At 36.6% G+C, this 25,396-nt stretch overlaps 1 protein-coding gene across 4 annotated transcripts in view; it reads left to right on the top strand.

The window, feature by feature from the left end:
• Window positions 1–25,396, top strand: part of FMR1 (fragile X messenger ribonucleoprotein 1) — a 31,907-nt gene that overhangs the window by 3,795 nt on the left and 2,716 nt on the right. For 2 of the 4 annotated variants that reach the window (XM_048959928.1, XM_048959926.1), the window contains exons 2-14: window positions 5,752–5,804; window positions 6,777–6,870; window positions 8,749–8,820; window positions 9,082–9,230; window positions 10,292–10,385; window positions 10,474–10,590; window positions 16,117–16,287; window positions 16,393–16,471; window positions 18,104–18,213; window positions 20,282–20,368; window positions 21,469–21,664; window positions 22,846–23,025; window positions 24,367–24,449. In XM_048959928.1, the coding sequence (XP_048815885.1) occupies window positions 5,752–5,804; window positions 6,777–6,870; window positions 8,749–8,820; window positions 9,082–9,230; window positions 10,292–10,385; window positions 10,474–10,590; window positions 16,117–16,287; window positions 16,393–16,471; window positions 18,104–18,213; window positions 20,282–20,368; window positions 21,469–21,664; window positions 22,846–23,025; window positions 24,367–24,449 (1,485 nt within the window). Of the gene's footprint in view, window positions 1–5,150; window positions 5,216–5,751; window positions 5,805–6,776; window positions 6,871–8,748; window positions 8,821–9,081; window positions 9,231–10,291; window positions 10,386–10,473; window positions 10,591–16,116; window positions 16,288–16,392; window positions 16,472–18,103; window positions 18,214–20,281; window positions 20,369–21,468; window positions 21,665–22,845; window positions 23,026–24,366; window positions 24,450–25,396 lie in introns of those variants that run through there. The other 2 variants (XM_048959930.1, XM_048959929.1) reach the window with 2 other exon arrangements.

Here is a 25,396-nt window from a genome sequence, read left to right as displayed (position 1 = left end):
GCAGGAATAAAATGTTACAGAACTGTTGGGCAGATGTAGATACTGGTTTGTATAAATGTAACAGCCTCATTATTTTTGCCTGTTCTCTCTTCTTAAATTTAGTAGAACCATTTTAATAATGGAGGATATCTGATGTAAGGGTTAGGGAGAACAACTGCAAAAACACTTAATGGCAGCTGGAGCCTGTGTTGTTCCTTTGACGTGTCCATTATGCCGTTTAGCACATAAATAAGTATATAGGTGTCTCCAGTAAGTCTTTCTTTCTGTTTAGTCATTCATAAAACTTAGACCATATCTTTATCATTCAGCTCTTCCTAGAATGTCAGTGTTCATATGTGACAAAGACACTGTTGCTGTTTGATTGTAATCTATTTTTGTTTATGTCTGAAGCATGGAGAAAAATGCTAATCGTTAATGTGACTGAAAGTCAAATCTGGTGTAGGAAACGTGCCACAGTTTGATTCTTCATCTCAGGGAAGAACAAGCAGTCCTAGCCTCTGTAATACTTCTATTTACAGAATTAAAAGCACAACTTCCAGTGATTTGAATTTCTTCTTATGTACTCTAATTTGATGTCACTGCAGTTGTGATATCAGCATGCTGTAGTCAAATGAGACAGCGTCTCATTTCGTTATTTTAGTTCCATCTAGTTTCACTGTTTTTAGTGCTTCTTGCGTGTGTTCATATTTCTCGTAGCCAGTGTTCTGTCCCTTTTTGAGTGTGCGTTTCAAATCCACACATTTGAACCTTTAGGTTTGAATTTCCATGCCCAGTTTGAACTTGTTTTTTCCAGAAGGACTGAGGATTACTTACTGTGCTTTTAGTAGCAATTTGTGTGAAATCAGTGCCTATCCTCTGCCTTCAGTGACATCTGGGACTGCCCTGTCCTGTTATTGTGAATTTGACTTGTGATGCTAATGATCTGTTTCTTCTTTTCAGCATTTTACGTAGTTTTCTGTGGTATGTGTAATAAAAAATACAGTTGTATTGAACGTTGCTTTCAGCTTTCCGAGTGCTTTAATGATTAAGTTGAATTTTTTTATAGCTACTTACGAAACTTGATGTTTCAAAACATTATGTTTTGTACTTAGAAATGCACAGATGCTTAGGTGTACAAACTTAGTGTTTAATTTTTACTTAATACAGGTCTGTTTAACTTCTTGTACTTGTGGAGAATAGATATAATGCTGTAATATAGGCTATAAAAACTGATCTGATCAAGGCATTGGATTTTTTTCTTTGTCACAAGATTGGAACAAGGAAAGCCAGCTTTCTCTGATTAGGTAGAATTAGGGGACTGTATGTTTAGGTTATTAATATATTTTGCCTGATTGTTTTCTAAGCATAAAGCTCATTGCAGAAGTAGACTGAGGTGTTGTATATGCTGTATTTTTGAATTGGGGTATTTTGCTAGGATTTTTATGTTTGTAAGATCAGCAAGGCTAGAAATTAAAGGGCAAATAAGTAACATCAGTGTTTTTGGCCCAGCTGGTGGAAAAAGCAGATATTCTATCTGTTCCTGTGGCTGATTCCTCTGGAGTCAGTGAGACATCTGTACCAATGCTACTTATTGACAGTCAAAAATATTTGATTCAGGCATGTTCAGATTTCTGGGTTGAGGCCAAGGCAATGTTGAAGATCTCCTTAAGAGGAGCCTGCATAGTAGCTGGAAAGTGAGAGAACACTATTATAACTAACTTATAAATCTTTGCACGTTATTGAGATCATCTTCAGCCTAATGAAGCACACCTTCTTTTATTGTGGGACAGACAGTAACTGACAAAATCTCTTCAATTGCTGTACTAGCTCTTGAGTCTTTAAACGAGGATGTGATGTTAAATTGAAAACAGTTATTATTTATTTGTTATTTATTTATAAATATTTATTATATTTATTATTTATATAAATTATATATATATAAATTTAAATTAAATTATATATATATTTATATATTTATTATTTGTTCAACATCTTCATCAATGACCTTGATGAGGGGATAATGGCCACCCTCAGCAAGTTTGCCGATGATACGAAGTTGGGAGGATTGGCTGACACGCCTGAAGGCTGTGCTGCCATTCAGCAAGACCTGGATAGGCTGGAGAGCTGGGCAGAAAAAAACCGGATGAGGTTTAACAAAAGCAAGTGTAGAGTCTTGCATCTGGGGAGGAATAATTGCATGCACCAGTACAGGTTGGGGGATGAGCTGCTGGAGGGGAGCTCTGCGGAGAGGGACCTGGGTGTCCTGGTGGACGACAGGTTGGCCATGAGCCAGCAGTGTGCCCTTGTGGCCAAAAAGGCCAATGGCTTACTGGGGTGCATTAAAAAGAGCGTGGCCAGCAGGTCAAAGGAGGTGATCCTCCCCCTCTACTCTGCCCTGGTAAGACCTCATCTGGAGTACTGTGTCCAGTTCTGGGCTCCCCAGTACAAAAAAGACAGGGATCTCTTGGAAAGAGTCCAGCGGAGGGCCACGAAGATGGTGAAGGGCCTGGAGCATCTCCCCTATGAGGAAAGGCTGAGTGAACTGGGTCTGTTCAGCCTTGAGAAAAGGAGACTGAGAGGGGAGCTGATCCAGGTCTATAAATATCTAAGGTGTGGGGGGCAGAATGGCGAGGCCGGACTCTTTTCAGTGGTGAGTGGAGACAGGACAAGGGGAAATAGCCAGAAACTGGAGCATAGGAAGTTCCGCACAAACATGCGCAAGAACTTCTTTACAGTGAGGGTGACGGAGCACTGGAACAGGCTGCCCAGGGAGGTGGTGGAGTCTCCTTCTCTGGAAACATTCAAGACCTGCCTGGATGCCTACCTGTGCTACCTGGTGTAGGGAACCTGCTTTGGCAGGGGGGTTGGACTCGATGATCTCTGGAGGTCCCTTCCAACCCCTACAATTCTGTGATTCTGTGATTACCCTTAGTTAACAATTCTTTTAATTAACTATTTGCTTTACATTTTTTTAGATTTTATAAGTGCTAGATCAGATCAGTCTTCGGCTTGATAACTTGCATTTGTGTCACTATCTAGTTTGTTTATTGATGGCAGATTGCAGAATGAGTACCACTAGTTGCTTATGTTGCTGTAGTGAGGAGCTTCTACTCAGCATGGCTTGGATGTTAGGAGCTGTCAGGCCTGAATGAGAATGTTTTTTAACTACAGCACTCATGTATTTCTGTCATAACCCATACTCTTCAACAGAATGATAATTGGAGCATCTTCTGGTGTTTCAATGACTAGAGAGGGGATGACTTCTCCAAAAGGATTATTAGTCTTCTTTAGCAGAAACAATTTTTGCTGTTTTGTGAATGTGATAATCAAGTATTAAGAAGTTACTTCTCAGAATGCTGTATTATGTTACTCTTAACTGTTTTTTTTTCAAGGCTATTCTTGTTCTTGGTAGCGTTTTTGTTAGATATCCTTTATAAAATAGCTTGTACTTTTTGTGTACTCAAATGTTACTATTAGTAAGTCCCATCTTTTCCATTCTGTGGTGTGAAGGAGTCGTAGCAAACGCTCGCTGGTGATTGTAGTGTTATTTCAAGTATTAAAGGCATCAATTTCTGTTCCATCTGTAAGAATAGGTGATTCAGAGCTGCGCATGGCAAACGTTTTGGACAAAATGTGGAATCTTTGATATGTATAGTGTTGCAAATCAAATCAGGTCTACCATAGTACCTGTGAAATACATGTTTTTCTGGAGTTCTCTTGCAGAAGAGACAGCAATATGAAACAGTACATAAGTGTTCAGCTGGGAATTCTGTTGCCTTTTTGTGTAAATAGTTTCTTGTTCTACTGTCAACTTGATGCAGAGATACGGTTCTAGATCTACTCTGTTTTATATTATTAAAACAAACTATGTTTGCCACTCCCTTGGAAAGAATATCTTGGAATTTCAAAATAAATATCTAAATACTATTAGAGCCTGAGAGCATCCTTTGGGTGCTAGCCATAATAAACTTCTCAGAAACTTTATTCTTATGGTATTGTGAGAGATGAGCAAGATGTAAATAGTCTTTTGCTCTTGTTGTTGCTTTGCTTTAACTTCTGTTAGAGATGGCATTGATTTCAGATTATTAACTAGCATTCTACTTCTTTATTGTGGAGAATGTCTCTACTGAGAGTTGTGAATACGTACTGCTTACTTTAATCATAATCAGTTATTGGAGCTCCATATTGGTCATCAGGTACTGCTTTTGTTTGGGTCTGTGAGATGTCCCTGCAATTTAGCATGTACTTGAGAATACTTAATGAAAGAAGTGCTGGTGGAGTTTTTTTAAAACTCTTAAGTGCTATACCTAACAGAGTCTTAACACTCTTAAGATGTGCTATTCTTTTCTTGGAAACTTGAAAAGAGGAGAGAAGGATATGTGCTACAGTTCATTAATTACAGTTTACAAGAAAGCTGCTGCTAAGTTACTTTCAGTTTACTGAGAATTTGTTCAACTACTGCGATGCACCGCCTTTGACAGAATTAACTTCTGTAATTTCTCTTGTTCTTGGACTTTCATCCACCTCTACTTTGCAAGTGCGAGAAAAGCATGGACAAGTGCTAGTGTAATACTCAGCACATTGCTAATGCTTATTTCAGTAATTTTAAAGGTATTTTTGAAAGGAAGGAAACAACGCAATATTTGAAACCCTCATTGCTATGCACCCTCTGTTTGAGGCTATGGAAAATATTTTCGCTAGTGAATCCCAAAGCTTTTTAAGTAGAATATCATCTTGGAATTCGGTGGATGGGGAAGCATGAGCATAAAGCTGAGAAATATCAAGGATCATTGACTTCAGTAGCATAAATGGAAAAAAGCACCCTCTAGGCTTAGATTTAACTCTGTACTCTGCTTCGTGGTTGTGTGGAGACTCAGCACAACTGCTATTCATTGCCCAGAAGAAAACAAGGAAGGCTGCAGGGCATTTTGCTTAAGTTTGTGTGCTAAGGCTGCTGACTGTGTAAATGAGAATTGTATCAGAATGGAAATGTATGATTTCTGCTGGATCAGTGTATGGGAACTGCTGAGTCACGGCCTGAACCTCTGATTGATCACCTGAGGCGAGCCATGAGCCAGCCAGAGGAGCACAGGTGAAGGCAATTCACCTGTGCTGCCGGAAGGGGTGGAGCCAGTCTGCACCCCTCCTAGACCTATTTAAGAGCTGGCTACCAGAGGGGAAGGATCTCTTCTGGAGATCATCTCTCTTGGTGTTTTGTGGTGAGTTCAGCTGAAGGGTAAGCTCTTCCACTTACTCTCTTTTTGTTATCGTTGTCTACTTTGCCTAACTCTCTTGATTATATTGTGATTATAACATCTTGATATCTATTGATTATACAATCAGTATTCAGGCTTACCTTGTGGTGAAAAAGGTGGGATTTTTTTAAAGAGTAGTCGTGTTTAATTTCTGAACTATAGTTTTCTTGTCAGAAAGTACAAAGTGATAGCTATAACTCAAGTTTAATATATTGGATTTCACATCTCATAATTCAGAATGATTTTGTCATTTGACCTCTTCCATTATTTCTGAAAAGCAGAAAGGCTGTGTGTGTTGCTCGGGCATTCTGTCTGTCTGCATGTTGACAGTCATGAATTCTGGGTTATCAGCTTTCAGTATGTGTCTTATATTTGTCTACTGCAAATTGCTGGAGGTTGACTCAAGAACATATTTACATGCTGAATAATACTAATTTCTGTGGAAGGAAAGCATTGAGGCTTGTTCTTGAAAAGCATCTGTAGGCATACTGTAATTGTACCTTTATTTTCTTCACAGGCATTTGTAAAGGATGTACATGAAGATTCGATAACAGTTGCATTTGAAAACAAGTAAGTATATTGCTGCTATATCTACAAATATGGAGTTAAGAGTTTCTGTCTTGAATCTGATGAAGCTAAATAGAACTTATGATGATGGAGAGTGGCATCCTTAAGATAGTGTATGCTTCTGCTGGCATGTTAAGAATTAAGAGATTAACTACTATCAACGTTTTGTCTGTGCTTTCAATTGTTTAAATATTTTAAGGAATGAAACTAGGAAAAGGTGAATGTTCTAGAAAATATTTTACTGGACTTCGATAATAGCAACCATGTTTAAGTAAGCGGTGATACCATGACAGCTTCTATCTGATGAGAATATTTTAATATACATTTTCCTGATTGCATTATTACAGAACTTGTTTTATAGATGGTGATGAATGCCAGTTTCCCGAGCTTAAATTTTTTACCATCACTTAGTGGCACAGGAAGTTAGCCTTGTGTTACATTGCTTAGCTCAGGTTTTGTTTCCTGCAGGAATTAAAAACCATGATGGTGTGTGTATGTGTGTGTGTATGTGTGTATACATATATAATTTTATCTGGTGTGTCTTTGTTATGGAGTCCTGTATTTTTAGGATTTGTTTTGCGGTTACTGTTGAAAAAAATCTTTTCTTGTCACGTTGATTATATTGAATCTTAAAGAATCTTAAAATTCAAACTGAATTCAGACACAATCTGGATTACTTGTAAGGTATAGACGAAAGGAAGAGACTGATTTTTTTGAAGTAAAAGTTCAAAAGTGTTAAGAAATTTTTTAACCTGCATTTTGATGTTGGGGTAAAACCTGTAGCTATGAACTGTAAAAACAACTGGAAGATTTCAAAACAGTACAGATAAGAGCAAGATTCTGATGTACGTGCACAAAAGCTCTGCAAAACTGTGAAAACGTGAAGTGAATGAATTTTCAATGCAGTTCTGACTTCTGTATTTCTTAAAAAGAAAGTGAAAGTGTTTAGGTCATTCCTTGTATTTTTGTTTGCAGCTGGCAACCAGAGAGACAAATACCATTCCACGATGTGAGGTTTCCACCACCTGCAGGCTACAATAAAGACATAAATGAAAGTGATGAAGTCGAGGTATGTATACACTGTTAACCAAGTTTGTTCTTGAGAAGTAAGAGAATTTGGGGTGAAAATGTCAGCCGAGCCAGGGAAGGCTTGTCTCTGTATTATATGTTGTAACTCTTTTGATTCCAAATACTGAATAGAAAATGATGTCAAACATGCCATCAAAAGGTATTTTGACAGTATGACAATATCATTATGTGCACACTGATTTACGGATGAGATCAGATTTTCTTTGATTATGGGTTCTTTCTTTGTCAGAACTCAGTGATTTGGAAATATGTGCTATGTTAGTTTGGACAATAGTTCTTTAACTACATTTAGACTTTATAATAACTTTTGTCTACATAGGCAAATAATAATGTCATTTGTTACCAAAGCTTAAAACTGAATGAAAACATGAAAATTCTGTATGTGTATATAGTTGCTCCAAAGGTAATTCCTTCTGTTTACTTCCATGGAAGCTATAGCAGTTATAAAGAGCACAATGTCAGAATCACAGAATAGTAGAGGGTGGAAGGGACCTCTAGAGATCATAAAGTCCAACCCCCCCTGCCAGAGCAGGCTCCCAGACTGGGTTTCACAGGTGGGCATCCAGGGGGGTCTTGAAGTTCTTGAATGTCCCCAGAGGAGAAGGCTCCACAACCTCTTTGTTCCAGCGCTCCATCACCCTTACTGTGAAGAAGTTCTTCTGCACATTTGTGCAGAACTTCATGTACTTCAGACTGTGCCATTTCCCCTTGTCCATGCACCACTTAGAAGAGTCTGGCCTCATCCCTTTGCCTCCTGCACCTTAGATATTTATTTATTGATCAGATCTTCTCTGAGTATTCTTTTCTGAAGGCTGGACAGACCCAAGTTGCTCAGCCTTACCTCATAAGAGAGATTCTCCAGGCCCTTTATAATCTTTTTGGCCCTCTGCTGGACCAAATTTGACAGCAAATTCGCAGCTGTGAAACACAGTTTTTCAATATAGCCACCATTAGCATTTTTGCCAGCAATGAGCAAAGGCTGAGCTCATAAAAATCTGCACGAGCAGATGTCACCTGATAAACGTCAATGGGTGATGTTTTTTCTGCGTGGAGGAGTTCATTTCCATACCTTTGCTTCATACGCACTTCTCTGTCAGGCACCATTCTGTCAGACTGCCTCTCAGCTGTGGTCTGTCACACGATAACAAACTGTAACAGAATATGGACAGGAAGGCTCACTCTCTGCTGTCATACAGAGGCTTGCACCTCTGATGTCAAAGTAGCAGGCATTACTTTTGGAGCAGTCTTTATATGTATTCCTGCAAAATACAAGTCAGTATAAAGATATATCTGTAAATACCTCTGTAAAGCTAGCAGCAGCCTGCATTTTAGTATTACATGTTCCTGAAACTCCAACTTTCTATAAAGCAATAATATTTAATTTTTTAATTCTTATAAAAAATAAGAGAGCTTTGAGTACTTAATAGCATGCAAGCAAAACTTCTGATTTGAAAAATAAGAAAATGTCAAAGAATTAATGTAGTTACAGCCAATATCATATATGTACTGAAGTAGTAAAGATGTGTCCTCCTGTCATCCCCCCACTACTTAGATGTGCATACAGGTAAGAAGCGTTGTATAACATACAAAAGGCTGAATTTTCTCTTTTTTGACTGCACGCAAGACTGAAGCAACAATTGCTGGTAGATCTCTATGATCTTTTATAAGTAGTCTTATATTCTACTTATATTTGCAATAGCTATTTCAGCTGTCTGTGTGCATGCTATTTAGTTCTTAGATTGGAGACTGTAAATACTGATATGTTGTGCTGGTTTTCACGTCTTTTGCAGAGCTGATGATAATACTAATCTGTATCAGCTTTTGGGCTACAGCTGTATAACGTGTGTATTTTGTTCAGGTTTATTCCAGGGCAAATGAAAAAGAACCCTGCTGCTGGTGGTTGGCTAAAGTGAGAATGATAAAGGGTGAGGTAGGAATATGCATATAAATATATACTTATTTTTTCTTTTGTTGCTTTCGTTTATTTTGATGCAAAGTGACTTTAGAATTTCTCTCTTTGATTTCAAAAAACTACTTGGCTAGGACAGTTGCAATTACCATTAACTTTGATCTAGAAATAGAAAAGTTCAGATTTCGTTTTTGAGTTAGCAAAAGTGCCTCTAACTTGGTAGTGTAGTTCTTACTCTTGTAATAAAACGTGTCTTGGATGATTTTATTATTTTTATATCAGTTTTATGTAATAGAATATGCAGCCTGTGATGCTACGTACAACGAAATTGTCACAATCGAGCGTTTGAGATCTGTGAACCCTAACAAACCTGCAACGAAAGATACTTTCCATAAAATCAAACTGGAAGTACCAGAGGATTTAAGGCAAATGTAAGTGCAAGTATTTCTTTACAAACTGTTTCAAAACACGGGTAACTTCTTGAGCTTGAGGAAAGAAGGAATAAAAATGCTTCTTATTGCTCTAAAGTAATTTTAAAAATATTCATTTAAAAATATAGCAGGTACAAATGTGAATATGATCATAGCTCAAAATATAAAAGATTATCTTTAAAATGTAATTTAGTTCTGCTGGATTTAAGGGTTGTGTGCAGAACAGATGTAAGATTTTTATTTATTGCCATTTGCTTTCTTACAGCTGTTCTGTTATGTTTAAATTACTGTGAATCCATTCCCTGTCATCTTCATTGATAATCCGTAAACGTTCGGTACTTCGTTGATGGAGTATTTGACAATGTCAAAGCTGGTATTTAATGGCAATAAAAAACATACTGTAGGGCATAAGATTTTCTCATGATGGCTCTGCAAGTAATTGTGCAATGATTAAAACTTACCATCATGCAGTACATAAACAACCAGTTTTCTCCCAGAACACTGACATTTTTTTTTTCTGAATGTAATTCTAAAATGCAGAATAATAGTGATTCCCCTCTTCTCACTTCAGAATGAATTATTTTTAGAGACCTGTGTTATTGCCCCAATATGAAAGAAGTTATAAATTCATATTAGACTTGGAACTGTGAAAGCTTGCATTACAGCAAACAAATTCACTAAGTAATGAGTAGTAGTAGAAGTCTGGAGAAGCCAAGTATTGTGTGAGATGAGCAGGAAGTTGTTACAGTTGCTGCAGTAGTTACAGTGAAGTCACTTGTCATACTGGTGCATAGTGCGTTTGAAATTTTAGACTTGCTGTGTGTAATGATTTTAGCTTTTTTTGTTAACATGAAGCTTAAAAACTGTATTCTACTCATGAAGCGAAACAAAAGTAAAGCAAGTAAAGTAGATTATGTCCAAATGAAATGATACCTTCATTGCAAGGGGAAACTGGATATAGGTAGATAAATGGGTTTAAGATTCTTTGTATTAGGAAAGGAATCTTTTAAGCTGTAAATGCAGCAGTTTATTATTTTAACTTCTTAGCATTTTATTTTTAGGTGTGCCAAAGAGTCTGCACATAAGGACTTCAAAAAGGCAGTTGGAGCTTTTTCTGTAATATATGATTCCGAAAACCATCAGCTTATTATTTTAGTAAGTAAGAACATCTAACCATGCCAAATGCAATAGTTTCTTTGAAAATTTCATATATAAAACATTCTTTTATTTATTAATAATTTAGTCAATCAACGATGTAACAACGAAGCGGGCAAATATGCTGATTGATATGCACTTTCGAAGTCTTCGCACTAAGTTATCCCTGATTTTGAGAAATGAAGAAGCTAGCAAACAACTGGAGGTATGGATTTTTATTCTCTGAAGTAATTTTGGATTTAAAAATAATTCTCAAACAGTTGATAGCTGATAGGACTTGAATGGGAGATGAAAATAATTATTTACTGATACAGTAGGTAATAAGTTTATAGTTAGGAGGCTTGTTCTTACAAATACTCATTTTTATACAATCTCTACAATCTCACACCCAGTCCTTCCCATCACAGAGGATTTTGTGTTACTAAATAAGAATCAATACATGTGTATGTGTATATGCATGCACTTCATAGTATGAACCATAAAATAATCAGTCATTATTGCACAGGTAGTGCCACATTTGATAGGTTTGATTTAATGTTTTTGAAAATTGATGGAGTGTGGCTTGATACTAAGATAGACTAGAGCAGGATCTTGCAAAAGAAATGTAGTGGCAGTGGAATCAGGACAGATAACATGGAAGGAGTATAGGGATGCTGCTGTGCGGTGTAGGAGTGGGGTCAGGGAGGCCAACTGGGACTGGGCTTGGCAAGGGGTGCAAAGAAGAATAAGAAAGGCTTCTATGGGTACTTCAGCTGGAAAAAGAAAGCCCGGAAGGGCGTACTCTTCCTAGTGAGCAGCTCAGACAGGCTAGTAACAACAAACGGGGAGTGCTGAGGTATTGAACTTCTTTGCCTCAGTTTTCAGTAGTGACTGCTCTAGCACAGCCCTTGAGTGGAGAGCCCAAAGGGTTTGAACAAAGCCAAGTGCAAGGTCTCGCACATGTCATGGCAGCCCCACTGCTAGCACAAGCTGGGGGATATAAGGATAAAGCACAGTCTCACCGAAAAGGACCTAGAGTGCTGGGGGATGGCAGCTGGACGTGGACCAGCACTGTGCCCTCACAGTGCAGAAAACCAATTGGATCCTGGGTGGATCCAAAGCAGCACAGCCAGCAGGGCGAGGGAGGGGATTTGCACCCCTGCTCTGTGCTCTGAGACCTCTCCCATCCTGATGGGGCATGCTCAGTACAGGAGAGACGTGGACTGTTGGAGCATGTCCAGAGTGAATCCACAAAAACGACTCCAGGGATGGAATACCTCCCTGCCATGACATGCTAAAGGATCTGGGGCTGTTCAGCCTGGAGAAGAGAAGGCTCCAGGGAAACCTGAGAGCAGCCTGTCAGTATCTAAAGAGAAGCAATAAGAAGGGAGGGGCAGACTCTTGAGCAGGGTCTTCTGTGATAGAAGAAGAGGAAATTGTTTCGAACTGAAAGAGGGGAGATTTAGATTGACTATAAGGAAGAAATTTTTTAAAATAAGAGTGGTGGGGCACTGGAAGAGGTTACCCAGAGAGGTGATGGAAGCCCCATCAGGCTCTGAGTACCTGATGTATCTATCTGAGTCTTTTTTAAAAGCAGGGGAGTTGGAGGAGACCTTTAAAGGCTATCTAGTCCAACTCAAAAGATTCTCTGATTCTATGAAAATGAGAGGTGAATCTATAGGAGGGGGTGAGACTGTTGTCAGTATGTACAAAGGGATTGGTTTGTCTCTAGGTAAAATTATCTTAGAGCAGATAAAACTTCTGATATTTCTGTAACTGGAGAGTGGGTGTTGACTGGCAAGAAGTTTGACTCATATTTGTCCATGGGGGGGGGGGGGGGGGGGTAAAGGAAGGGGTAGACTAGAAAATTAGAGAATCTTCAGAATTTACCTATCTTTGTATTTTTTTCTCATGTCTACAAATCAGAAAAACATAGCAGCATTTTCAAAAACTTCTTGTTGATGAATGTAAAAAGAAGGGTGATAAAACTTTGAACGATAGGTTTTACATGGATGTATACCAACTCTGTCGTTTTTGAGCCAGATTTCATTATTCCCCACCCTGTTCCCCAGAAAGGATTAGATCTACTGGAGTTTTAGCTTTAAGTGGGAAGTAGTGTGGTAGTTGGAACTTCTTATATCCAGTAGGTGTGCTCACCACTGCTTACAGGAAGTGTTCCTGTTACTCTTGGTAGTCTCTTGATTTCTGTATCTGAGAGCTGTAATCCAAGATAGTTTGGGTCTGAATATTCTCAAGACCCAGAAGGAACCAGTTTCTTCTCACTGATTTTTCCTTCTTGAGCACTCCCACTGTCATTTTTCAGTAATCCTTTTTTGTTGTCTTCAAGAACTGACAATCATATGAGGTAAGTTGCTCACGAAATGTGAAGTATTATTTCAGAGGTGAGAAGAACAACAGCCTTTTCAGAGCTCATCCTGATGTGTGCACAGATGTGTGCACCAGAAGCCGCTGTCATTAATTCCTGTCCCTAACTAATCTGGGATTCTTGCTTTCATTCAAAGTGTGAACCTTTTTTATGCCATGAAAAGTTGAAGAATTTTGTTCAGCTCTGCTTGGAAAACCTTTGTTCTACCTGAGACATACTTTAGTGAAGGGTTATTGTGAGATAAATGTATATATGATTATAATTAGTGTGATAGAAGTTGGCTGATCCTTTTTGTGTTTCCATTAAGAACTGTAAAGACAATTTTGGCCAAACTCAAAAGCTCCAGATAGCAAAAATTGTATTCATTATTTCTGTTGAAAAGCTAATTGGTGTACAAATATATTGCACGTATCCATGTGCAGAACAAATATTTAGTGAATGCAGGCTTTACTGCAATATTAATAGTTCATTATTTTGATCAAATAAACTCCTTTCTGTGCCATAGACCTTTGAATGTCTGCTACTGTTTTTTCTTCTGTAGCTCAGAGTAGGAAAGGTAAAACTGCTATGATGACTACACCTAGGCTCTCTTTCTTTTCCCTTTCTCTTTGTTGTGTTTTATACCTTCTTTCATTTCTGCATATTAGCTTGTTGCGTGGCTTTCCTTCTTAAACATGACTTTTAGAGAATGAAGTAAAATAACCGAACAAATCAGTTTTTGTTTGCTTCCCTTACCTATTGGGTGTGGCTTAATTATTTTGAGATTTTAAAAAACAAACGTGGAAATCTACTTTAATATTCTGGGTTGTGTTTTATTATCTATGAATGCAGTTTGGACATGACCCCTAAGAATTAACATCTGTTTCTCACTAATCTATTCAAAGAGAATAGTTAGATTTTTGCAGTGTTTTGATACAATACATCTTGTAATATATAGTTTCTGGAGAAACTAATGATACTTTAGTAGGTGCGATATAAATGCATATTAACTATCATAGCTGGAGACACCAGTGATGTAATTTCATCTTTTCTACGCACATAGGTAGTTGTGTTAACCACTGATTGATTTTTTTTGTCATCCTATTTTCTGTTTTTTTCTGTCATCTGTTGGTCTTTAACACATCAGCTAGTAAAACAGCTATTGGATTAACTGTCGGAATGTAGATATGCAAACATTCAAGATAATACTTGCTGTCTTGGTCTCCTTTAAGACAGTTAAAGAAATTTTAGATAGAGATTCCTGAGTATTTCATGATGTTTGGATATTTTCCCAATATTTGTTGTGGCCAATTTTCCCTGACAGTGATGTTTTAATAGTTTTAACCTGACCAGGTCAGGTAACAGAAGCAGTTCAGTTAGGACATTTCCTTGATAGATACATATATTTTTTTTTAACCTCTGTAGAGTTTCATGTTCAAGAGGTTGAACAGCTGTTATCACCCAAACAATTTTCAAGTGTGGCTTTGTGTCTTCACCACTTCAGTGCACTGCAGGAAAATTATACATATAGAATTATTTCTTGATTCTGGAATGATAATAAAACTTTATTTTTCTTTCAGAACACTGTTTCCATTTTACTTAATACTTTCTGTCTGTGATGATATATCTTCTGTAGATGCATTAAGTTATTGTTACCTTGCTATGGTAAACAGAGACTTTACATGTTTTATATTTGCTCTTCTCTGTAGATCTAAGTACTGTAACTTTATTTAAATGTGTGACAACTTAATTGTCATAAACAATGTTTTGTATATTTATACTGATTTGTTTCCATATGCTAGTTAACAGTGATTGCCTGGGTTTCATATAACACGGGCATCCTATAAGTAAACTCAATCTGTTTCTTTGAAAAGATGAAGATGATATAGCAGAAATTTATTAATCATTGTTTTAGTGTTCATAAACAAAATATTTTTATGGGGTTGGTTTTTTTGTTGTTTTTTTTTTTTAATGAAATGTCCACCTATCTTTAACAGCTTCCCCATTTGTTTAACAGGTTGTGAAGTTCATGCAGTTCAGTATTTACCGAGCTTTTTTTTTTTTTTCCACCTTTAAGATCTGGTCATGCTAGTAACCTGAGGCACTCAGTGTTGACGGGTTGTTCTTAGCAAGGCGATGGTGTCGAAATCTGTCTTTCCTGCCTATCTGATGTTTTCCATGCCATCCAACTCCACAGCGTGCTGCAGGATAGTTCTCAAAAGTTGTCCTCAGTTCCCATTTCTTCCTGCCTGCTGTGTGATGGATGCTATAATAGTACAATTACAAAAACACTGAAACCGCTTCATGTGTACTTCTATAAGTTGAAGTTTGCTGATGTGGTTTTCTTGGAAGCTCAGGACTGCTTCAAAAAATTGTTTATTGTAGTCATTAGTGTTATTTTTAACCTCTTTGTTTTTTGGTTTTTTTTTGTGTATGTGTTTTATCTGTCTTTCTAGCAATGTTTTGTTTTGTTTTTGTTTCAAAACTATTTTTAATTACTTTTTTCTTGGTGTCTTCTTTCACATAGGAAGCCTTCGTTAAGATGTAAGTCATTCTGTACTGCTTAGTTGTACCATAGCAGTTTAACGAAAAAGTGATAGGAGTTGTGAAGCAATTACCAGGTGTTTAATTTGAGGTCACCTGAGCCTCAAATGCATGATTGAGAGTTCATTTAATAGCTTAGTTACTGCTATCCCCATGCTGAAATAGGACTTTGTCTTGATAGTATGAATCTGAAGTTCTCAGATTAATGGGTAGAATTATTTCCTGGGTGAGTATTTTAATGCGTTCTCTGAATCTAAGCAATGTATTGGAGTTTCACCTTAATTTTGTTGCCTTCTGTAGGCACCAGTTTCTGGTTTTTTTTTTTTTTTTCTTTTATACACAGAGGATATCTATCTATAGGGTGTTACCTCTGTAGCTTTGGGACTGAATTTTAATTGAGCAACTCTTGTTTCGCGCTAACTTGAAATGGTGCAGTTTTTTACACAGATCATAGGGTTTTCCTTAATCATTATTGTATGGTAGCTGTTAAGTCACCCCGAAACACCGATTGAGCACCTGGGGAAAGGACCCAGTCAGCTGTGGGAGCACAGGTGTAGGCAGTTCACCTTTGAGACAGGAAGGGATGGAGCCTGGTTCCACCTCTCTTATATGTCATTTAAGGGCTGACTGCCCCTGGGGAAGGATCTCTTCCTGGAGATCCCTTCTTGGTGAAGCTTTGCCCTGTGAACCTAAAATCTTCTGATACAGGTGAGCAATCTTCTTCCCTTCTTTTATAGCGCCTCTCTATTGTGCCAGCCCTTTTTTCATCATGTTTTTGTTGTAATAGTTTTCCAATTGCATTGATCTAATTGCTACAGCTACAGATATCTGGATTCCTTTCAGAGTTCTAGACAACTTGCATCACGATTTCATGAACAGTTTGTTGTTCGTGAAGACTTAATGGGTTTGGCTATTGGCACTCATGGTGCTAATATTCAGCAAGCCAGAAAAGTCCCTGGAGTGACTGCCATTGATCTTGATGAAGATACCTGCACATTCCATATTTACGGAGAGGTAAGATCCCTTCTTTAACCTTTCAGATAATAATAATTAAAAAAAAAACAATAAATGCTTTGGGAAAACCCATCTCATTTCTCTTATATACCCTATGTGTTTTAGGATCAAGATGCAGTGAAGAAGGCGAGAAGTTATCTTGAGTTTGCTGAAGATGTCATACAAGTCCCAAGAAATTTAGTAGGTATGTTAGTACTGGAGACTATTGTTAAAGAGAAATGCGTTCTGAGGTTTTTAATTTTAGAACTGAGGCGGAGTAAGAAAAAGTTGGAAAAATTATTTGTGAGCAGTTGTTAGGTGATGAAAAGCCTCAGAGTTTGAGGTGCTTTTCTTGATTTTGTTGTTGTTGTTGTTGTTGTTGCCCATCCTCCCCTCCCCCCCCATTCTGTGTATAATTTTTCAGTCCTTTGTAAGGAATTACCTGCTGGTTTGTAGTTCAAAGATGCCCTTAATACAAAGCAGAATAGTTTCTTGATTGAGCCTAAGAATTGAATGACTTCCTTCAAAGATGCTGTGATTTTTTTATTTTTTTTTTTTCCAGCTCTACAACAGAGAAGTACTTCTTGCACTGTCTTGTATTTTTCTGGCGTGCTTTTATTTGTTAGAAGCAGCACTGTAGGATAAATTGAAGGCCTGGTTAAGGCACTCAGCTCTGGAGTTGTTGTAGAACAGTAGCTTTAGGGTAGGTTCTTCATCCCATTTCCTCTTGTTACCTCTAGGGGGCAAGTGAAATGATAGGCTGCTATTGTTACTTTAACTTGAAATTTATTTTACTTTGTGTATTTTCTGTTTACAACTTCTGGTTTTGGCAGCATTTTACTTTTAGTCTGCTTCTTGGCCTAGATTCCTTAAAATAAATAATTGGACCAACCATATCTCATATCCAAAATAGTGCTTGTTCACTTACTGATTTCTGGTAATTTGCCAGAAAACAAATGAGTTTGGATTATGAAGTTAAAACCCTTTTATTACATTACTGAAATCTTTATATTTTCCATAGATAAAACAAAAACTTGACATCTGTTTTTTCTATTTAATAATCCTTTAAAAAATTTCAAACAGAACTAAAAAAAAAAAGTTTTTGTTGTCTTTTTAAAGGTTTCATAGAAGTCAATAACCTGAAATGTAGGTTACAAAATGGACTGTATGTATGCATACATAATTTTTAATGAATTTCATGTATGCTGCTGAATTCTACGTAATATTTGTTTTTAGGAAATACATTTTTTTATAACTTAATGTTCATTTTTGTGTTTTGGTTTGACTTTTTTTTTTTTTTTTAATTTGCCACCAAGGTTTTTTTTTTGCTATTTTGTTTGTTAGGGAGCTGTTATACCAAAGAGGTGTAATGGAGTAAGTTACTCAAAAGAAGCTTTTGACTTGCAGTCAAGAAGATCATAGTAGCTGTTTTTGTCATATTTTCTACAAATATTTAGGGTTTAAAATTTCATGGTTTTAAAACAAAAAAATGAAACAGAAGTGAAAATTTAGTTTAGCTTTGCTTTGAATAATAAGAACGATGTCCTGTGTGATTAAAAGAAAAGTTTAATTTGCTCTCCAGGGATTAATTGTTTCAGCTGTTATGCACTCAATATTTACTGCCTTCATTTCAGTGATGTCCTGTAAAAAAAAGGTTAAGTTGTAGGCTTAGCAGTCATAAGATTCTGTGTTCCTGTTAAATGTGTCATGGAGTATCAAGCTGTTTTGATAAGTTCTTTCACTGTTAACTAAATGATTTTGTTTTACAGAATAATAATATTTTCAATCCTTAGGGAAGAGTCCTGAGAATTGAATGTTTTGTGTGTCCTTTTTGTAGGGAAAGTAATTGGAAAAAACGGAAAACTGATTCAGGAGATAGTGGACAAATCTGGTGTTGTAAGAGTGAGAATTGAGGCTGAGAATGATAAAAATATTCCACAAGAAGAGGTATGTTTTCATTCAGTGTGATTGCTTTGTTATCTGATGGTTGTATTCTGCCCAGTGACAACATAGATTCTTCCTTCTATCTTCATAATGGTAAGGTGAAGTTCTGACTATAATGTGGGTATTTCTTTCTCCTCAGGTCAAAGCATGGCAGAGAAGAGTTGGTCCTTGTAAACTTATTTTTATGTCATATTAAAAAAGAATGTATACTAGTCTTCCAGGATGCAGAGACAAATGTTGCAGGCTTGCTTTTTGTGAAGAACTGTAGTCTGGTTTTAAATCTGAATACAGCATTGGGTTCTTGTCTCTTAAGACTGAAGTGGATCAGGATCTTACTATGGATTTTGTGTGCGGTTTCATAACTTGCTTAATTTTATATCAGGATTGTCAGATTTAACTTTTTTTTAAGTGAAATTTTTTAAGTGAAATGTTTGTTGTGGTGCTATATTATTTGTCTCTAAATTTTTTATGCCCATAAGTTGCTCAGAATTCACTTCAGAAACTAGGTGGAAGACTCTGGTTTTGCTTTGAAGCTAGAAATAAGGTTTGATAAAGAAGCACTTTGAATTCTTTGTAGGGCTGAAATTGCTTGACATTATTACTAGCTCGAATTGTTATGAGTTGTTGTTTGTACACACAGGCCCCTTGGCTAAAAGTGACAGTGTGCATCTGCTTTTTTCTTAAGTTGTTTTTGAGTCAATTGTCTTTTACTTAAGCTTATACTATGAAGTGGTTAATGCCCATTCTGTTGTTTTTTTATATTTAAAAAAAAACTTAATTATTAAATACTCACATTATCTGGCGTACTTTAAGTTTTATATTTCAGTTGAACATGCCAGTGGCTAAAGGATTTCTAATCCTTGTTAAATCTAGTGTTAGTATTGAGGCTTCCTAGAATAAAAGAATTGTATGCATTTTTTTTCCTTGCAGTATATTTAGTGCAGGTGTATAAAATCTAATGGGTTATTTGCCCATTTAAAAAAAAAAAAAAAAAAGAAATATTATAGTTCTGTCACTGTCATTTCAGGGTGCTTCAGCAAGCTATGAATGTACTTATTGTTTTGCTTTTTAAGAGCATCTTCGGTCACTCTCAGCTGAAGGAGTATGGGGGCAAAAGCAAATCTGTTTCAAATGCAGTTGTTTAACAACTGTATGTATGGTGGAAGTACAGTACATGCTTAAAGGTTGTGATGAGGTAACCTAGTGATTATTTATTTATTCAATTATAGGTAAGTTCAGTTAGGGTGATCAAGTTCTGTCTGCACTGACATAGGTTTCAGTGTCTTGAGTCTTTAGAAGACTTAGTTTGACTTGTTCACAGTAAAGCTTTTACTGCTCTGAGGCTGCCACTGATAGTCTCAAGTAGTTTAAATCTAGCTCGTATTTGTGTGGGCAGTAGTGCTAAAGTTTAGCTGTTTTTAGTGCTCGGGGCCCCGATAGGCAGATTTCTTGGACTAGTTAATCACCTAAGTTGATCTTCAGGTACTTTATCTGAAAAGATTGTAATTCCAGGCATTACAACTTCAACTCTAGCTCTACTTTCTTCCAGTTACCTAATGAATGACTTAAAATGCTTCAAAGGTAACAGCGTATATGTTAGTAATTCTTGCTTGATGTGTTGGTTTGCCTTTTACCAATTGAGAAATCCTTAAGAAAGGTAAGTTGGGGCTGTTTGACAGTGTTAATTTTTTAAAAGCTGAAAGTTTTCTTTAATGACCTGCAGCTTAAAAGTAGCTGTGTGAGAGCAAACATGATCAACAAAGGTGATGCTAGTTATGAAAGAAGGGAAGAAATATGGTATGTTTTATTATTTCATTTGATATAGAAAAAAATGTGGATGTTGTCTAAGTTTTTTTTTTTTTTAAGCAACATTAGCTTTTAGCATCAGGAGAATCTGGTCTAGATGATCTAGTCAGCATAAAATTTAAATATACTGTTGTCTTATTTTAATTTTATGTTTATCCATATTGTAAAAATTTTTTTCTGGTTTATAAAAACATTAGGTTCTCTTTGATACTTCATGGTTAATCAGTAACCATTGGATTGATGTTACTATGCTGCTGTGTTTTAGGGAATGGTACCATTTGTATTTGTTGGAACCAAGGATAGCATCACTAACGCAACTGTTCTTCTGGATTATCATCTTAATTATTTAAAGGTGAGGATAAAACTGCTTTTCTGCTACTGTAATTTTTCTAATACTTAAGGTAAGAGGAGGATGATAAACAAAATCTGTTCAGGCCCCAAAGGCTTTTGAAAAATTGATATTCTATCCAGTCAATCTAAAAAGGCTTATTGTAAAAGCCACAGTGGTTTTTTGGTCTTGGTTCTTGGTTTGGTTTTTGGCTTGTTTATTTTTTGAAAGAATTGACTATCAAAAGGGTGGAATAAAAATACATGGTTTTTTAGAATGCACAAGCAATGGAGTAAGAAACAGAAGAAAAATCAATCTCAAATACAAGGAAGAGAGAAATCCCATTTCTCTAAGTATTGAAGGGGCTTGACAGTGTCCTAATTGGAGTAGGTGAGCCTCAAAGATGCCTTCCAACCTCAGTTGTTCTCTGGTGGAGGTGAAACTTTTTTGGGTTTTATAAATAGATTTCTCAATTTAGAAAGAAAAAAGGAGAAAAAAAAAAAAAGGAACAAAAAGAAAAAAAACAAATGAGAGAGAATAAAGGTTGCTACCAGCTGTTGATATTAACTAGGCAACTTCTCAATGTATAACAGAAGTGCTTTCTAAGCGTGTTGCTGTTAATAGCTCCTGTTTGTGTATCTTTTCTAGTTGTTACATGTGTTCAGAAGTTCCATGTGCCAACTGTCTTTCTGCATCTGAGTTACAGCACTTTGTGTTCTATGCTTTGATGCTTCTTTATGTCCCTGATACTGTTATAGTTAGCTAGAATTTAACAACAATATAACGTCCAGGCATTTATATGAAACCATGCTATTACATCATTTGTTTACATCAATTGTTTAATTTTCCTGTTTTCTGTATGCAAGAATAGGAAGCTTGTGGTGAAATCTTACCTGAAGTTTACACCATGCTGTTGTTGGGACAGTATGAATGGTTATTACTGTATAAAAAAATAAAAGATGTGAATTTCACTGTATATTTAACATTTTCATAACTATACAACAGATTATTCTCGAAGAATGAAATAGATTATCATCAGAAACACTTCTGGTTTTGTCCTGATAAATGCAGTTGGATCATCACATATGGTTACATCTGACTTTGTTATGCTTGTGTTTCCATAGGAGGTGGACCAGCTACGTTTGGAAAGATTGCAGATTGATGAGCAGCTTCGACAGATCGGAGCTACTTCTAGGCCGCCACCAAATCGTACAGATAAAGAAAAAGGATATATGACTGATGAGGGTCCAGGGCTCGGAAGAGGTAGTCGACCTTACAGAAACAGAGGGCATAGCAGACGTGGTCCAGGCTACGCTTCGGGTAGGTAACTAGAAACGTGCTTACAGTTTTCATAGTAGCCAATTAGATATTGCTTTCTTGAATCCTGTTCTATTAGTAGTTAATTCTTTGGAAACATGAGTGTTCAATGAGAAATTCAATTCATATTAAGTAATGAAATTTGAAGACTATTTAATGGCTTTTTTGCTGTAGAAAATATGCTGAAATGAAATTTACTGCTAATATTTTCACATAGCTTCTGTCTCTAAGAGCACGTGTATGTATAAACTGTTTAGGGCAGAGATTGTTATTTTATCTGTATTTTAACCAGTTTTTAGTGGTGCCTTGGTTTTCCATTTCCCTCTAAGAGGATATCTTTGTATAAATAAAAATAAAATCAGAAAAGATATTGTATGCAGTTCAATTTACAGGAGTGCTTACCTCATATTAAGTTCTATTTGTGGTTTTTCTTTACTAGAAGAGCGTAGTCAAGAAAATAAGGTTGTTCTTTTAAACTTTAAGTTATTAATGGATAGTTTTGGGATCTTAACTTCAGAGCTGTTTGTAACCTCAGTATCCGGAATAAAGGCCTGCTGATGTTTGTCCTGACTGAAAGGCCTGTATGAGCTTGGTAAGACAATTCAGGAATACATTCAGTGTAGCAGAAGACCAGTGTTTTTCTGTAGAAGCCCCTTTATGATTTTTTCAAAAAAGATAAAGGCTGACATGGCTAAGAAGTGTTATATGAAAGTAAGATTGGGATAAAGAATGAAACTATCAGCAAAGTGATCTATTAGCTACAAAAATTACAGAGTTGACAGTATTTTCAGTCTGATACATTTCTAGCCTTTTTTTCCCCCATTTTAATAAAGGAGTATTGGGTGTGGGCTGAGACAGGACAAGTTAAATTCAGGAATTCAGTCTCTTTTAAATCTGACTAGACTTACTACATTTGCACAACAGACCTAATAATTGATAAGACTATTAAAACCAAGTAACCATGAAAGTGTGGTGCACAACTTAAACTGATGTGTACTTCTGATTTATTGAACGTACCTGTATTGACTTTCTGGAGAAGTACATCTGTGTTAGAGATTGGGAAACAAGAATTCCAAAATTGTTGAAAACTAAAATTTTCAAGTGTATGTATGTATTTTTTGTTCTGTTGTAATAGTGAGCTACAGTGGCACACTTTGGATTTTTTTTTTGTATCCTTTTGATAGGAACTAATTCTGAAGCATCGAATGCTTCTGAAACAGAATCTGATCACAGAGATGAACTTAGTGATTGGTCATTAGCCCAAGCAGAAGAGGAACGAGACAACTACCTTCGCAGAGGAGATGGACGAAGACGTGGAGGTGGTGCAAGAGGGCAAGGAGGGAGGGGTCGTGGAGGATTCAAAGGTAAATCTAGACTTAATTCTGGAGAAGGTCAGTGTTGGTATTCTTAAGCAAAGTTCTCTCAGCCTCTTGTTTCACGTAATGTACTTCAACACCCTAGCCTTCCCAGAAGCCCTCTTTTGAATTCTCTGCACTTTGTCAGTCTCTTTAAACTAAACACTTAGTATGTGTACTGAATGTTGAGCAGAAGGGAAATCCCTTCTTTTGACTTGCTGACTACACGTAGTAACACAAGTCATTATTCAGCTGGCTGTCACTGCTGTGATAGCATGCTTATGTCTATTCGAGTTGTTGTCCAGCAGACTACCGTAGCTCCTCCTCTGGAGCTGCTGTATAGGCAGTCTGTCTACAACAGACACTGTTGGATGGAGTTACTCAGAAGCTGTGGGACTTCAAGTTCCTCTTTAATGTTAATGAGTTTCCAGTCAGCCAATTCCTTCAGCTCACGGAGGTCCTTATAATTGGCAGCCCTAAACTCCAAGTACATAAGCCACTCCCCAGAGTTTGTCGTACGGAGACTTGCTGAGAAGGCATTCTGAGGTCCTTTCATGCATTCTATAACAAGTTTCTTCCCTATATGAGTTAGTTGTGATTGTTTCATATAATTTGCTCTCCTAACACATGTCTTGTCTTATGCTTGTGGGTTATGTCACTACTTACAGAGGTCAAGGAATCAAATTCTGTTTTGGCAGTGTATGTAAAATGTCTTAGAATCTTACACATTCCTATCATTTATATTCCCATCTTCTTGTATTTGGTTTCCATGCAATAGGGTTATATAAATTTGGAATTTACATGTCGAATGGAAAAGGCGAAACAAAAGTAAAATGGGTGAACTCATTGGAGTTAAATTTTCTTTACTGGTGTGATTTTTTTTCATTGAATACACTTAAAATAATTATTCTACAACTTTGCATATTTTTTGAAATGCTTTTTCAAATTATGGATATTGCTTGGTTCAACAAGATTTTTTTCCAGAAAAAAAGGAATACAGTATTAGAGAGTCATTACAGAGACTGTGATATGTTAAATTGTACTTAAGTTGATTGTGTCTTTCTGTCCTGTGGCTGATCATGTGGTAAGACATCTTCAGTTGCCTTCAGGTGGTGGTCTTTCTTAAACTCTACTGTTTTAAGTGCTATGGTTTTTGTCTACTGTGATTTACCACCTGAGAAGATCTTCTGTGGTGATTCTTCAGTCATACTTGAAGAACTGTTGCTGTTCTATCGAGGGTATTTTTTAATGTTCTTTAGGATGGAAACTTTGGAGTAATTACCTGTTACTGCATTTTTTTAAATAAAATTCTACATCCTTATTGAGAAACATAGTTAATTCTTTTTGCAGGAAGTGATGAGCAGTCACGAACAGATAACCGTCAGCGTAATTCAAGAGATGCGAAAGGGAGAACAGCAGATGGATCTCTACTGGTAATTTTTATCTTCTTAGAACTATGCAGTGGTTAAAATTTTGTGATCGTTATATACTAACAGTAGATTCTTCAGAACAGCAGCCGACATGGGAGCCTTGTGGTTCCTCATTTTCTAATCGTGTTTACAAGAATAGCCGTGTTCTGTATTTTTTAGCATTCATGCTACCTGATACATCAAGATGCAGCTACCTAATGCGGAGGCTGCTTTGGAGGTCTTTGTTTTGCTATCAGTCTCTGAAAGTACTAAGTGGCATTGTTTGATTTTTATTTTTTTTATTTTTTTTTTTTTTAGCTCAAACTGACCACGAATTGACTGATAGTTTAGAGCTTATTTCCTGAGCTTAGTTTTCCCTTGGATTAAAACTCTGCTCCTGAGCCCTGAGGTTTTACTAGGCAGCTTTATTGTATCTTTATAATTATTAGCCTATAATTTTTTTTTTCTTTTGAGATGTTGTCTACTCTTGTTTTTATCTTTTCAACACAAGCAGTGTAACTGAGGAAAAAGAATGCTTAAGCAGAAAGGTATGTGTATTGCAGCCATAATCTCCAGAGAAATTAAGTATGCAAATGAAGAAACAGTTCAACTCACATATTGGAAGTACTTAGATTTTTATAAGGATACGGATACAGTTTTTCAAGTGCATTTTACTGGGCAAAGTTAGGTATATACTTGAAGTTTCCCTAAATGGAAACTGTTCTCGCTTTGTGTGCAAAGTGCAGACCTTCAACCATCTCTTACTGCATAGGATGAGTTACACTGGGAGGAGAAAATGAGTAGTTGCCACCTTTTGCATGGTGTTACAGAGAGTTCTGATGAGATTCAGATGAATCTTTTTGGCTAATTGGCAATTGACTTTATTGTTAATAAGCTGTTACCTACTTTAAGTAGGTAAAGGAGGACGAAGTAAATGAAGGCAAATGTTGATACTGGGGAAAAAGAAAGAA

The sequence above is a fragment of the Lagopus muta genome, chromosome 13, assembly GCF_023343835.1.
Source record: "Lagopus muta isolate bLagMut1 chromosome 13, bLagMut1 primary, whole genome shotgun sequence".
In the NCBI taxonomy this organism is placed as follows: Eukaryota; Metazoa; Chordata; class Aves; order Galliformes; family Phasianidae; genus Lagopus; species Lagopus muta.
Note: the sequence above shows the minus strand (reverse complement) of the source record. Positions and strands in the feature narration are given on the sequence as shown.